Source organism: Triplophysa rosa, linkage group LG22 (assembly GCF_024868665.1).
Source record: "Triplophysa rosa linkage group LG22, Trosa_1v2, whole genome shotgun sequence".
Classification (NCBI taxonomy): Eukaryota; Metazoa; Chordata; class Actinopteri; order Cypriniformes; family Nemacheilidae; genus Triplophysa; species Triplophysa rosa.
The window spans coordinates 8,604,500-8,616,176 of NC_079911.1; the positions used below are offsets into that span (position 1 = coordinate 8,604,500).

Consider the following 11,677-nt stretch of genomic DNA (forward strand, 5'->3'; position numbering starts at 1 on the left):
TTCATAAATTCACAAACATTTTCCCCAAATGCTCACACAAATATATCTCGCAGAAATAAATTCAGAATGTTTTCACAAATATGTATATATCATGTTCTTGAATTACTTTCCAGTAAACATTTGTGAATGTTGTTACATGTATTTATGGATTGGTGAATCTGCATTTGCAAATCGTCACACGTGTGTGGATTTGCTTTGAATTTGTGTGTGTATGTCTTTGTTTTCAGCAGGATGGCTAATGAGTGGAGTGATGAATTTTCTGGTAGAGTGATGCAGTTTCTCAGTGGGATCGTTGGACTGGTGGAGTTTTGTAAATGTATTATTATTGAGACTGATCTGTCTCCATACTTAGAACACCTTAAAGTGGATATGATTGTATTTTTCCAATAAACCAAGTGTTGTGGAAATTAATGATGGTTTTATAAAAGTGAATGTTTAATAACTTGGTGGCTTAATATATCGCTGCTTTACTTCTGAAACCTTGTATCTCCACATTTCATGATTTTATTTAGCCGTAAATCATTATTATTAGTCACTCTTTGTGTTTGTCACTTGGTTTTGCAAATATCTAACCAATGGAAACTATTAAAAAGTGCCTATTAACTTTGAAAACAGTATTTTGCAACTGCATGTACCCAACTGGTCCTCAAGTTCACACAGCTAAGAAAAACCACAGGTGCCACATGTAAAGTTCATCACATTACTGGTAAATATGGTTGTCTAAGTTGAAGTTTAATAACTACAATGTGTATTGTTTTCACATTTACCAGCATATGCACAAATTACACTCCACTGCACATATTGCATAAAAGCTCTTCCAACCATCCGATTAATTGGAAATAATTGTTATAATGCTTCTGTCTCATTATGTTCTAAAAAAACACAAACACTGTGCATTACCTAAAGATGATGTTCCGTGGACAATTCAAGGCACATTAGTCGCTAACCTTCATTTTTTAAAAGCTCATTACCTTTAGATTAACTGTAATGCATTTTATCGAAAAGAAAATGTGTTGTGCAAAGAAAGTAAACAAATTTATTAAATAACAATTGTAGGCAATACAAATAATGCATTCTGCTGAAACAATATAACCATATGTTATCCTGCGCTTTGTTTATCCGAGCAGTGTAACCAGTTGTCACCTGAGACTGGTCTCTGCAGACCACATCACCATGGCACCACCTTTACATGATACCACAGGTGACTTGCAGTAAAGCCATTCAGAAGGTAAAGTGCATTTGATGAAGAAGGAGATGAACTGCCTTTCTATGTAAGCTTCTTTTTATCATTTCATTTTTAATGGATGTTTGTATTTTCTTCCTTGCTTAAACAGTGGTGCAGCTTTGAAACCGGTTGTTCCGGTTGATCAGCTCAAAAGCAGCCAAATCTCTTTCTGCTTCTGTTGTATAATGCATGGTACATGATAGATTTTGTTGAACATTGAGGTTATGGGCTCTTGAAATGCAGGAGGAATAATAGAGCAGGTTGAAAAAAATGGAGAGAACACAAACAAGCTGTGTTTTGTTTTCACGCAGTGGGGAAGTAAAGAAAAAACGTTGTGCTTTGTGAGCAAAAATGTCTTTGGGTCACTACAGGTGAGTTACTTTGTTACTTCCTATCATTGTTTAAAAACGTCATTTACAGATGTGACATGTGGATATCCTGTATAAGGTATAGGGTAAATGTTAACATCTTTAAATTACCAATTTTAAAATATAACACATGAAATCTGACAAATAATGAAAATATCCATCTATTTTGTAGTCTTTATGTTCAGCCTCACATAAAAAAGACTCCAGACATGAATGCACCAAACCCCTGCCTCTCCATGAGCTATTATTGCACATTACTAAGTTCAAAATATACGGAAGACTCAGCAAGACATGCTCATTATCGTGTTGTTGTCACTCACTTTCAGTTTTCACTCTTGCTTTCTTTCTTTGTATACTTCAATCTCCCACAGCTTTCTAAACCGGCCTTGTGTTAGACGAACAAGTTCGTCCCCGTTGTCCTCATTTATGATATTGACTGTGCTGGCAGTGTTTCTCAACGCAAGTAAGTTTTCAAAAAAAAAATCACATACTTTGAAACGTTTCGAATTTGAAGATTAGACAGGCTTTATTTTATATTCGGCTCACAGCACCGCTACACTTCCTCAATTATGTCCTTCATCCAAACCATGTGGCCATCAGTGTATGTGCTCATATGAATCATTTATGAGAAAGCATCACAATGATAGTACGTGTCATCCGGGCCACAATGTTGTCCCGGGCCATCAAAAGGTGTGGAACGTTAGTTCTTCAGTAGAATATCTCATTGGACCCAGAAAAGAGAGAGAGCAACTAAAATGTTTGTTTTGGATTTTGACTTTGTGGTAACACTTTACTAAATCATATACTATATGTACTGTATAATGCTTTATAAAAGTAGTTTTAATGTATTAATTATGCCTTGTAATGCACCTTATAATGATTTGTAATGTCTTATGAATAATTGTAACTAATACATTATAACACTTATCAATTCATTGTGACACTTTGCATTTTTAAATTGTAAAATTCTTTGCAACAACATTTAATGTATTACAACACACATTATGAACAATTATAACGCATCATACCCTTAAATAACTCCTTTATAATGCATTATACATAAAGGCTTTAAGTAAAGTCTTACTGAATTTATTTTTGAAAATGATCTTAAGAACACCTTTTAATGGTTTTACTTAAAGGTATAGTTCACCCAAAAATGAAAATTCTGTCATCATTTACTCACCCTTTTTTTCATTTCAGACCTGTATGACTTTCTTTCTTCCACAGAACACAAAAGAAATTAATTTGAAGAAAGCTGGTAACCAAAAAAACGGCGACACCCATTCACTTCAATGGATACCGCCATTGCTCGGTTACCAACATTCTTCAAAATATTTTTTTTCTGTAGAAGAAAGTCTTAAAGGTTTGACATGACAAAAGGGTGAGTAAATGATGACAGAATTTTCATTTTTGGGTGAACAATCCCTTTAAAGATTTGTTTAACTAAACATGGTAATACTAGTTTGCAGCCTCACAACTGTAAAAAACGTAAACAAAAACACAGTAATGTTCCAGCTGCTGGTGTGCCAGAAAAATGTAAAATAACATTTGTCTAATAAAATGAACATATTTTTCATGTTATTTTACACCTGACATTCACATTTCCAGTCTATTTCTGTCATGTAAAAATATGTGAAAATTCTGTAAAATTAAACAGTAAAGTTCTGTAAAATTATGTTTTTTTACAGTGTAGCACAGATGTAATTATTTAACTAAAAGTGTCAATTTTCTTAACAAAAATGTTGTATTATCACTATTTTAGGACACCTGACCTCATGTCAGCTGAGAACTTAACAAATTTGCACATTCATTCTATATCTTTGCAGACATGACATTAGCAATCAAAGTGACTTCTAACGGACCACAGACTATACAGATGGCTCAGGGGGAGCGTGTTACGTTAGACTGCACCTACACGTCGACTCCAGACGACGTAGGCGAGCTTGACATCGAGTGGTCGGTTGTCAGCCCAGATACAACAAAAAAGGACCACATGGTGCGTAAGTCAGTGCTTACAGAAAAAAATAAATGAAAGCTCTGCCTCCCTAGACACTGCTTTGTCCTTATTTTAAACATTCTAGGCCTATTCAAAAATAGCTTTTGAAAACCTGGTAGTCATGAGGGATACTGTACAGTGGTCCATAAAAGTATTTGGTCCCTTAAGACGCACTTTTAAACAAGATGTGAACTGTACCATACACAAGACCAAAATGTCTGTGGTAAATTGCTGAACCTTTGACTGTTTTCTAGATCATATCATATACAGGTGGAAGGAAATATGTCCACGGTGATAGTGCGTTTATGAAAGGTGTGGATTTCACAGCTGCAGACCCCGCCCAGGGCGAGGCGTCTCTCTCGATCTCCTCACTCGCTGCCTATCATGCCGGAACGTATCAGTGCAAAGTAAAGAAGACACCCGGTGTGGACAGTCGGAAGATCTCGCTGATCGTGATGGGTAATGATGAATGATGCATACTAAATTAGCCGATACAGATTATGTAACCAATGGTATTATGGCTGATGGGCATCTACTGACAATTTCTTTAACAATCTTTTTGAACAAAATATACATTCATTCATGAATCCCTATTCCATTGAACATGAAATAAAGAATGTCTAACATTCAGATGAATTCTGAAGGTAAAGGTCCAGGGTTTGTATGGGTAAATTATATTTATTCTGTCTGTTGCAGTGAGGCCATCAGTGCCCAAGTGTTGGGTGAATGGAGGAGAGGCTGTGGGTGTGCCTGTGTCTGTGTCACTGCACTGTAGCTCAGATCAGGGCTCTGCACCCCTGCTATATTCGTGGAGGAGAGAGAGCGGTGGTCCCATTCCTTCAGATGCTGTTCAGGGTAAGTGCGACCTCTGCTGGTATTGTCTTATAACAACATGCTGCTCAAAACTGTCAAAGAACTACTACATTTTTATGTCCTATGGATTGACATATGTATTCATGTTCTTTTTTATTAGCCCTTGTCTGTTATTGCTGTCTTCATCTACTTTCTTAATCTTAATTTTCTAATTTTATTTTTTTAGATTTTTATTCTTGTATTGTGTATATAAAGAATTCATTTACAAAAACAGATAACAGAATAAAATGTTCAAAAATCATGTTTTTATTGTGCATTCCAAGTAATATAATAAAAACTGCAGTTGGGTTGTTTTGATTAAGTAATAGTAACTCAAAAAAAAAAAAAATACAGCACAAAAAGCACAATAAAACACAATAATACGTGATATCATAATAAAAAACACGATTTTAAATGTTTTTAAAAACTGAGTTATCGGTTTTTGCAAATAAACTCTTCATTTCATTTTTACTGTGGAAGGAGTGTTGTACAAAGCATTTCACTATCATACTGGGTAAGGTTATGTATTTTTCAAGCTTATTTTTATTAGCGCTTTTTATATTTTATAAATAATATGAAATGGAGAAAGTAAAGAAAATCAAATACATACACACTCTATATACATACATAGGCACATAGGCATTATACATTACATTGTATTATAGGGTGTGAAACACATGGTATTATTGCAAGTCTTACAAATGATGAGCTAGAGAAGTAAATCTGTGAACATTTGATTTATTTTACTTCTTTTCTCAAATATATTTATGTGGTATCTACAATAGGTACCCAGGATGCTTGTTAAACAGCATTAAAAAGGTTTGCATGCCTAAAAAAGATAGTCTTTTGTATGCTTAATTTGACTATTCAATCAATTATATTTAAACATTTAAGCAACATTTAAAATCTTTAAAAAAGTCAAGTGTGTCCAAACTTTTGACTGGTTTTGTGTATCACTAGATTCCCACACAGGAGAACTTCTTATCAGTAACCACTCCATAAGCCACAGTGGTATCTATTCGTGTGAAGTCTCAAATGCTGTTGGAAAAGAAAGCTGCCGGATTAACCTTCAAGCTGTGAAGCGTAAGTGTGTACATGCACTCAAGCTGCCAATACAACACACACATACACACACACACACACGCACGCACGCACGCACGCACGCACGCACGCACGCACGCACGCACACACGCACACACACACACACACACACACACGCACGCACACACTCACACACACTGTTGATCAGAACTCCAGGATTTGTAGTACTCATTATTCATAATCTTTCATAGCTCCTAACAGAGCTGGAGTCATCTCAGGCACTATTGTTGGATGTCTGCTGCTCATCATAATTGTGCTGTTGGTTATATGGCTCCTCATCTTTAAATGTGATAGTAAATGTGATAGAAACCGGCAGGATAAAGAGTTCTCCAATGAGATCAGGTGATATATCACTTATTATCATGGGATATCCGCTGATTTGATGGTAATAAACAGATACATTTCTGATGTCTTCTGTTGTGTTGTGTCTTTAAAGAGAGGACGCTCCTGCCCCTGAGAGTCGGCCTACCAGCCGTATCTCCAGCTTTCGCTCAGGTGTGGCCTACAGTCAAGTGGACCAATCCCAAAAAGAATACGCACCTTCCACTAACACCAGTTACACCACTGCACAGTATGACAGCAGATTCGGCTATGCCGTGTGATAGTCAAGGTTTAATAGTTGGTTACTTAGATATAAGATTTGCTAATCAGAAAATCTTATTTTCTAAAATTATTAATAAAATTGTTCGTTCAGTTTGAGATGAACTTCAGTCAGTGATGATGAACTTCCATTATTGTTTTTTACATTTTCTGTATTTTGTCATGAAGTCTGGTGTTTTTATAGCTCCTGTATTTTTTGCCTTTTTAAAGTCTTTTTTTATGTATTTCTATGTCATTGTCTGATAAGCAGATTTGTGACATTGACTAAATCTCCATTGTACAAAAAGTCAAATGCATGTCGTCATTAAACCGTCCATGTTATGCTATGCTTATGTAATCTATATTTTCATGTCAATTACAACAAAAACGATTATTTATCGATTGACTGAGTTGCAAAACAAGTGAAAAACTCAAAATAAACGTAACGCTGCAGGGTACTCAGTAAACTCGCCACTAGAGGACGTCACCGCGCACTGCGTCGATTTTGAAGGTGGGAGGGGGAGGTGCACATCTACTCCCTACTGCGCATGCGCGGGCGTCTTCTGACGCTTATCTGCTTTTTACCAAGCTGATATCTCTGTAGTATAGTCATCATGAAGGCTCTTAGAGGAATGGTGAGCGGAGCCGTGAGCGAAATATCATCCGCCGTTACCGGGAACAAACACTTCGCCGTTCGGGAAAATGTACTCGCAGTTACCCGTGACTACATTTCACAGCCGAGATTAAGTGAGTTGTGCAGAAAGGCCCCTTATAAACAAACCCACCGTGGTATTTGAATGAATGACACGCTGCGTATTTACACCGCATCCTGTAGAAATCATCGGCATGTTGTTTTTTAGATGCAAACTCTTGTTATTTCTGATATTGATGTTCATTCATGATCTGTGCAACCAGGTGAATCATCTGATATAACAGCCTGCTAACTTGAGGGGCCGTTTTTTGCTTATGCATACTGTTTACTTGTAATTACATGGTCATAATGTATATTAATTAATGATCGTTTGGATTATTAACACATCCGATGTCATGAATTTAACGTGATGCTGGCGTCGTACTGTGCAATGGAGGAAACGCATCGTGACCGCAGCATCCCCAAATGCACCGATGACGTCACACCGTGTTGCGATTTGCCTTTGATTTTGAGGTTGCGATTATTTTATGATCTAGATATTAAAACACCTGCATGACATGATTCTGTTGTTGTGTGCATATAGCATATAAAACCGTGGCCGGTGTGAATGGGCCTCTGGTGATTTTGGATCAAGTCAAGGTATTGAATTTATTTGTTTTTACTGTTGTTCATTTGGTTTTCATTTGTTTAAAGGGATAGTTCATCCAAAACAAAGATTCTGTCATTATACATTCATCCTCATGTCATCAAAACATGTATGACTTTCTATCTTCCGCAGAACACAAAAGAAGATATTTTAAGAAATGTCCCAGTGGTTTTGTGTCCATACAATGGGAGCCAAAGGCTGTTTGGTTGCCGTCATTCTTCATAAGAGCTTTTGTGTTCTGCAGAAGAAAGTCATACAGGTTTTGAATGAATTAAATTTTTTGTTGAACTGTCCCACAACAGCACATTCCTTCTATACACACATGAGTCGTACCGTTTTTTCCGTTGATTGTGAAAGCATCAAATCATTCGTTTTAAATTAGCTGGGCTGTGCCATTGGTCTTTGGTATAATGTTAAGTTTTTTAAATTAAGTAGTTTAATAGCATTTGTGCATCTGGTGCAGTTTCCCAGGTATGCTGAGATTGTCCACCTGACACTGCCTGATGGCACCAAGAGGAGTGGACAAGTCCTGGAGGTCACAGGCTCCAAAGCTGTGGTTCAGGTCAGAAAACAAGATCATCCAAATGCACCCGTTTGTTTTCTTTATTTTTTGAACACTGTAATTCACATTCCTCGTTGTTTCATTTTAGGTGTTTGAGGGCACATCTGGTATTGATGCCAAAAAAACCACATGTGAATTTACGGGGGACATTTTGCGCACACCCGTATCTGAGGATATGCTGGGTGAGAATTGTGCTAATAGTAAGAGGATGTGAAGTTTCACTATGTGTATTTGCTAAAACTGGAGGTTCGTTGCAGGTCGCGTCTTCAACGGATCGGGAAAGCCGATTGATCGGGGACCAGCAGTGCTGGCAGAAGATTACTTAGATATTATGGGTACATTCTTCTTCTTTACATCATGGACATTTTGGATTTGGCTGAAGCTCGTACACTAGCATGCTCATATGTTGTTATTTTTATGCATTTATGTTCTGTGTACTGTTCTTCCTGTTTTCCTGTAGGTCAGCCAATTAATCCTCAGTGTCGTATTTATCCTGAGGAAATGATCCAGACTGGAATCTCTGCCATTGATGGCATGAACAGTATTGCCAGAGGGCAGAAAATTCCCATTTTCTCTGCAGCTGGTCTGCCCCATAATGAGGTGACACGACACCACATCTGCCTTGTTTTCTGTAATGTTTTTACCCTTTTTTTGTCTCGTTGTCATGCGGTAAAACTTAAACCTCTTGCTCACATTTTCACACATTATATTTCAGAAAACAATATGCCCATTTTATTTTGTGATGGTGTAATTTTTTGCTTGCTCATTGCTCACTAGCCATGTTTACATGCAACCAAATAATCCACTTGAGATCGGATTGATGGCTCAATCTCACTGAAAAGCCTTCATGTAATCACCTTAATCAATCCGATTGAGGTCGATACGATTGGAATTTCGATCGGCTTGAAAGGGGCGGTGTAGACGGAAAGCAATCCGATCAGGAGGAAAAAATTATGCACGTAAACGCTTGCATCAGAGTATTTTCTCAATCGGATTTAAAAATAAATGTGCACATGCGTAGTGCAGTGCTGCGATTGCGTATGCCTTTGACATCTTACGTTTACGTCAAATATAAAAAAACACGAAACTCACCACAAGAATTTGTTTTAGCCATTCAATGGCACGCGCATAATTAAGGGAATAGGGACACGCGCTGTATAACATTACATAAAGCAAAGAGAGAACATAGTATTATTCGAAAACTTAGTTTTCATTCCAAATGTGAAAATATGGACTATATTGACATCATACATCCATCCAGAGATGAAGTTTGAAGTGAGATGTTAGATATCTGTTCAGTGTTGCCAGGTCCCGCTACATTTAAAGTACATGGACGATCGGGAAGTTTTTAAACGGTGTTGTTTCTTTCCCGCGGGTTAAAAGAGGAATAATGTTTTTTATCAGATGTTGATATTTGGGCTAAACGAGGTCATTTAAACTAGTTTTTGGATCGTTTTGAATAGCCATTGGACTGTATTTGTTACGCGAATCTGGCAACCCTAGCCTAGTTCTGTTCGGAATATATTTCATGTACATGTAAACACGTTTTTGAATCGTATTGCAACATTAAGGGGACACTGAAATGATCTGCAATCAGATTGAATTCATTCAGATTGACAAAAATGGGTGCATGTAATCCACTATGTTGCCACTATGTAACAAATGATATTCTTTTCAGATTGCTGCACAGATCTGTCGTCAGGCAGGATTGGTGAAGAAGTCCAAAGATGTGATGGATTACAGTGAGGAAAACTTTGCCATTGTGTTTGCTGCCATGGGGGTGAGGAGATGTCCATTTTGATGTATGCCATTTATGTATCTATACTAGTGTGATATCTTGATGACATTAGCTGTATCTTTAGGTCAACATGGAGACTGCACGATTTTTCAAGTCAGATTTTGAAGAGAATGGATCCATGGACAATGTGTGCCTCTTTTTAAACCTGGCCAATGACCCCACGTCAGTATTAAGTCAGATGTTGTTAAACTTAAAGGTCCAATGTGAAAAATTTTGGAGGAGCCTATGAACAGAAATGCAATATAATATGCATAACTATGTGTTCAGAGGTGTATAAAGTCCTTACATAATGAAGCGTTCATGTTTTTATTACCTTAGAATGAGCTATTTCTATCAACACCACGGGTCCCCTTACATGTAATTCACCATGTTATTTCTACAGTAGCCCTAAACGGACAAACTGCTCTACAGAGCGCGTTTCGTAAATACGTTATCTCCTTCAGCAAAGAAGTGGAAATGCGACAACATCTTAGTTCTGTGTTTGCCACCATACTGTTTCGAAAGGGAGGGGGAGGTGTGGAGTGAGCTGTTGGTTGCAATTCACAACCTTACCACTAGTTGCCGTTAAATTTCACACACTGGACCTTTATAGACAACAAATTCTGTTAGCATTTACTGAACTGTTTATTTTATCATTTTGGATTGATTTGTGCCTTTGGTAAAAGGGGTTAAATGAACCAGAAATTATGGTTGGTTTGTTGCAGGATTGAGCGCATCATCACCCCTCGACTTGCACTCACCTCTGCTGAGTTTTTGGCCTATCAGTGTGAGAAGCACGTGCTGGTCATATTGACTGACATGAGCTCTTATGCCGAAGCTTTACGAGAGGTATGACATAATGCATAAAGGTTAGAAATGTGCTTGGATTTTGATGTTCCTGAAAAATGGTTGAATACTGTTGTAAAGAAAAGAACAAAAATGATTTGCTTTATTTGCATTATTGTTTGCATAATTGCAAAATTACATGCATTAAATGAAAATGCAAAAGGATAGTGTTCCTCCCACAAAACAAAGCAGAAGTTGTCACACATTTACTTGCCCCTTTTTTTGCTTTAATTGGGTAAGTGAACTTGAAATATCACTCTCGAAAACTTGTATAAACCCTGTAACCGACAACATCGAGGCGAAACAAAACTCGTTACTTTACTCTTTAAGGTCTCTGCGGCTAGAGAAGAGGTGCCAGGCCGACGTGGTTTCCCAGGGTACATGTACACCGATCTGGCCACCATATATGAGAGAGCCGGACGCGTGGAGGGACGAAATGGCTCCATCACCCAAATCCCAATCCTCACTATGCCTAACGATGGCAAGCAAACATTTCTCTGCTCGATTCATTCTTAAATCATAACTGGTGTGGGTCTGGATTTGTTTACCCCTTTAACTTACCATCCACAGATATCACCCACCCTATTCCGGATTTAACAGGCTATATCACTGAGGGTCAAATCTATGTTGACAGACAACTTCATAACAGACAGGTGAGTCATGGAAGCGCTCTTACAGGCTGAGCTGTGCACGAGTTGTGTAGTACATTTTTCAATTCCATGTGATTTTTTTCAGATCTATCCACCTATCAATGTACTACCATCTTTGTCTCGATTGATGAAGTCAGCCATCGGCGAGGGGATGACACGCAAGGATCACTCTGATGTGTCTAACCAGCTGGTGAATATGGAGAACTTAAATTCTAAACCAACAATACCTTTAGTGACCTAAATCGTTATACTAGTGTTTTTAAAGCTAAAGTGTGTAATTTCTTTGCCACTAGCATTACCAGGTATTGCAAAAAATAAAGCCATTCATAAGTTTATTTCCCTTTCTCACTATTTAGGAGAGGTATGAAAAAAATGACAGTGTATATCGGAAAAATTACATACTTCATCTTAAACATTTTGTAG

At 37.5% G+C, this 11,677-nt stretch overlaps 2 protein-coding genes across 2 annotated transcripts; both read left to right on the plus strand.

Moving 5' to 3' along the window:
- Positions 1–1,208: 1,208 nt before the first annotated feature.
- On the plus strand, positions 1,209–6,629 carry vsig8a (V-set and immunoglobulin domain containing 8a). The gene is made up of 9 exons (XM_057320263.1): positions 1,209–1,271; positions 1,537–1,596; positions 1,965–2,056; positions 3,420–3,589; positions 3,844–4,048; positions 4,286–4,444; positions 5,402–5,524; positions 5,734–5,884; positions 5,979–6,629. Exons 2-9 carry the CDS (start codon positions 1,577–1,579, stop codon positions 6,142–6,144), a joined length of 1,086 nt encoding a protein of 361 aa, XP_057176246.1. The 5' UTR covers positions 1,209–1,271; positions 1,537–1,576; the 3' UTR covers positions 6,145–6,629.
- A 26-nt stretch (positions 6,630–6,655) lies between these two features.
- atp6v1b2 (ATPase H+ transporting V1 subunit B2) lies at positions 6,656–11,657 on the plus strand. Its single transcript, XM_057320262.1, has 12 exons — positions 6,656–6,868; positions 7,357–7,412; positions 7,883–7,981; positions 8,070–8,163; positions 8,239–8,316; positions 8,442–8,581; positions 9,660–9,761; positions 9,844–9,941; positions 10,484–10,607; positions 10,935–11,085; positions 11,175–11,257; positions 11,340–11,657. Exons 1-12 carry the CDS (start codon positions 6,736–6,738, stop codon positions 11,493–11,495), a joined length of 1,314 nt encoding a protein of 437 aa, XP_057176245.1. The 5' UTR covers positions 6,656–6,735; the 3' UTR covers positions 11,496–11,657.
- Positions 11,658–11,677: the final 20 nt, after the last annotated feature.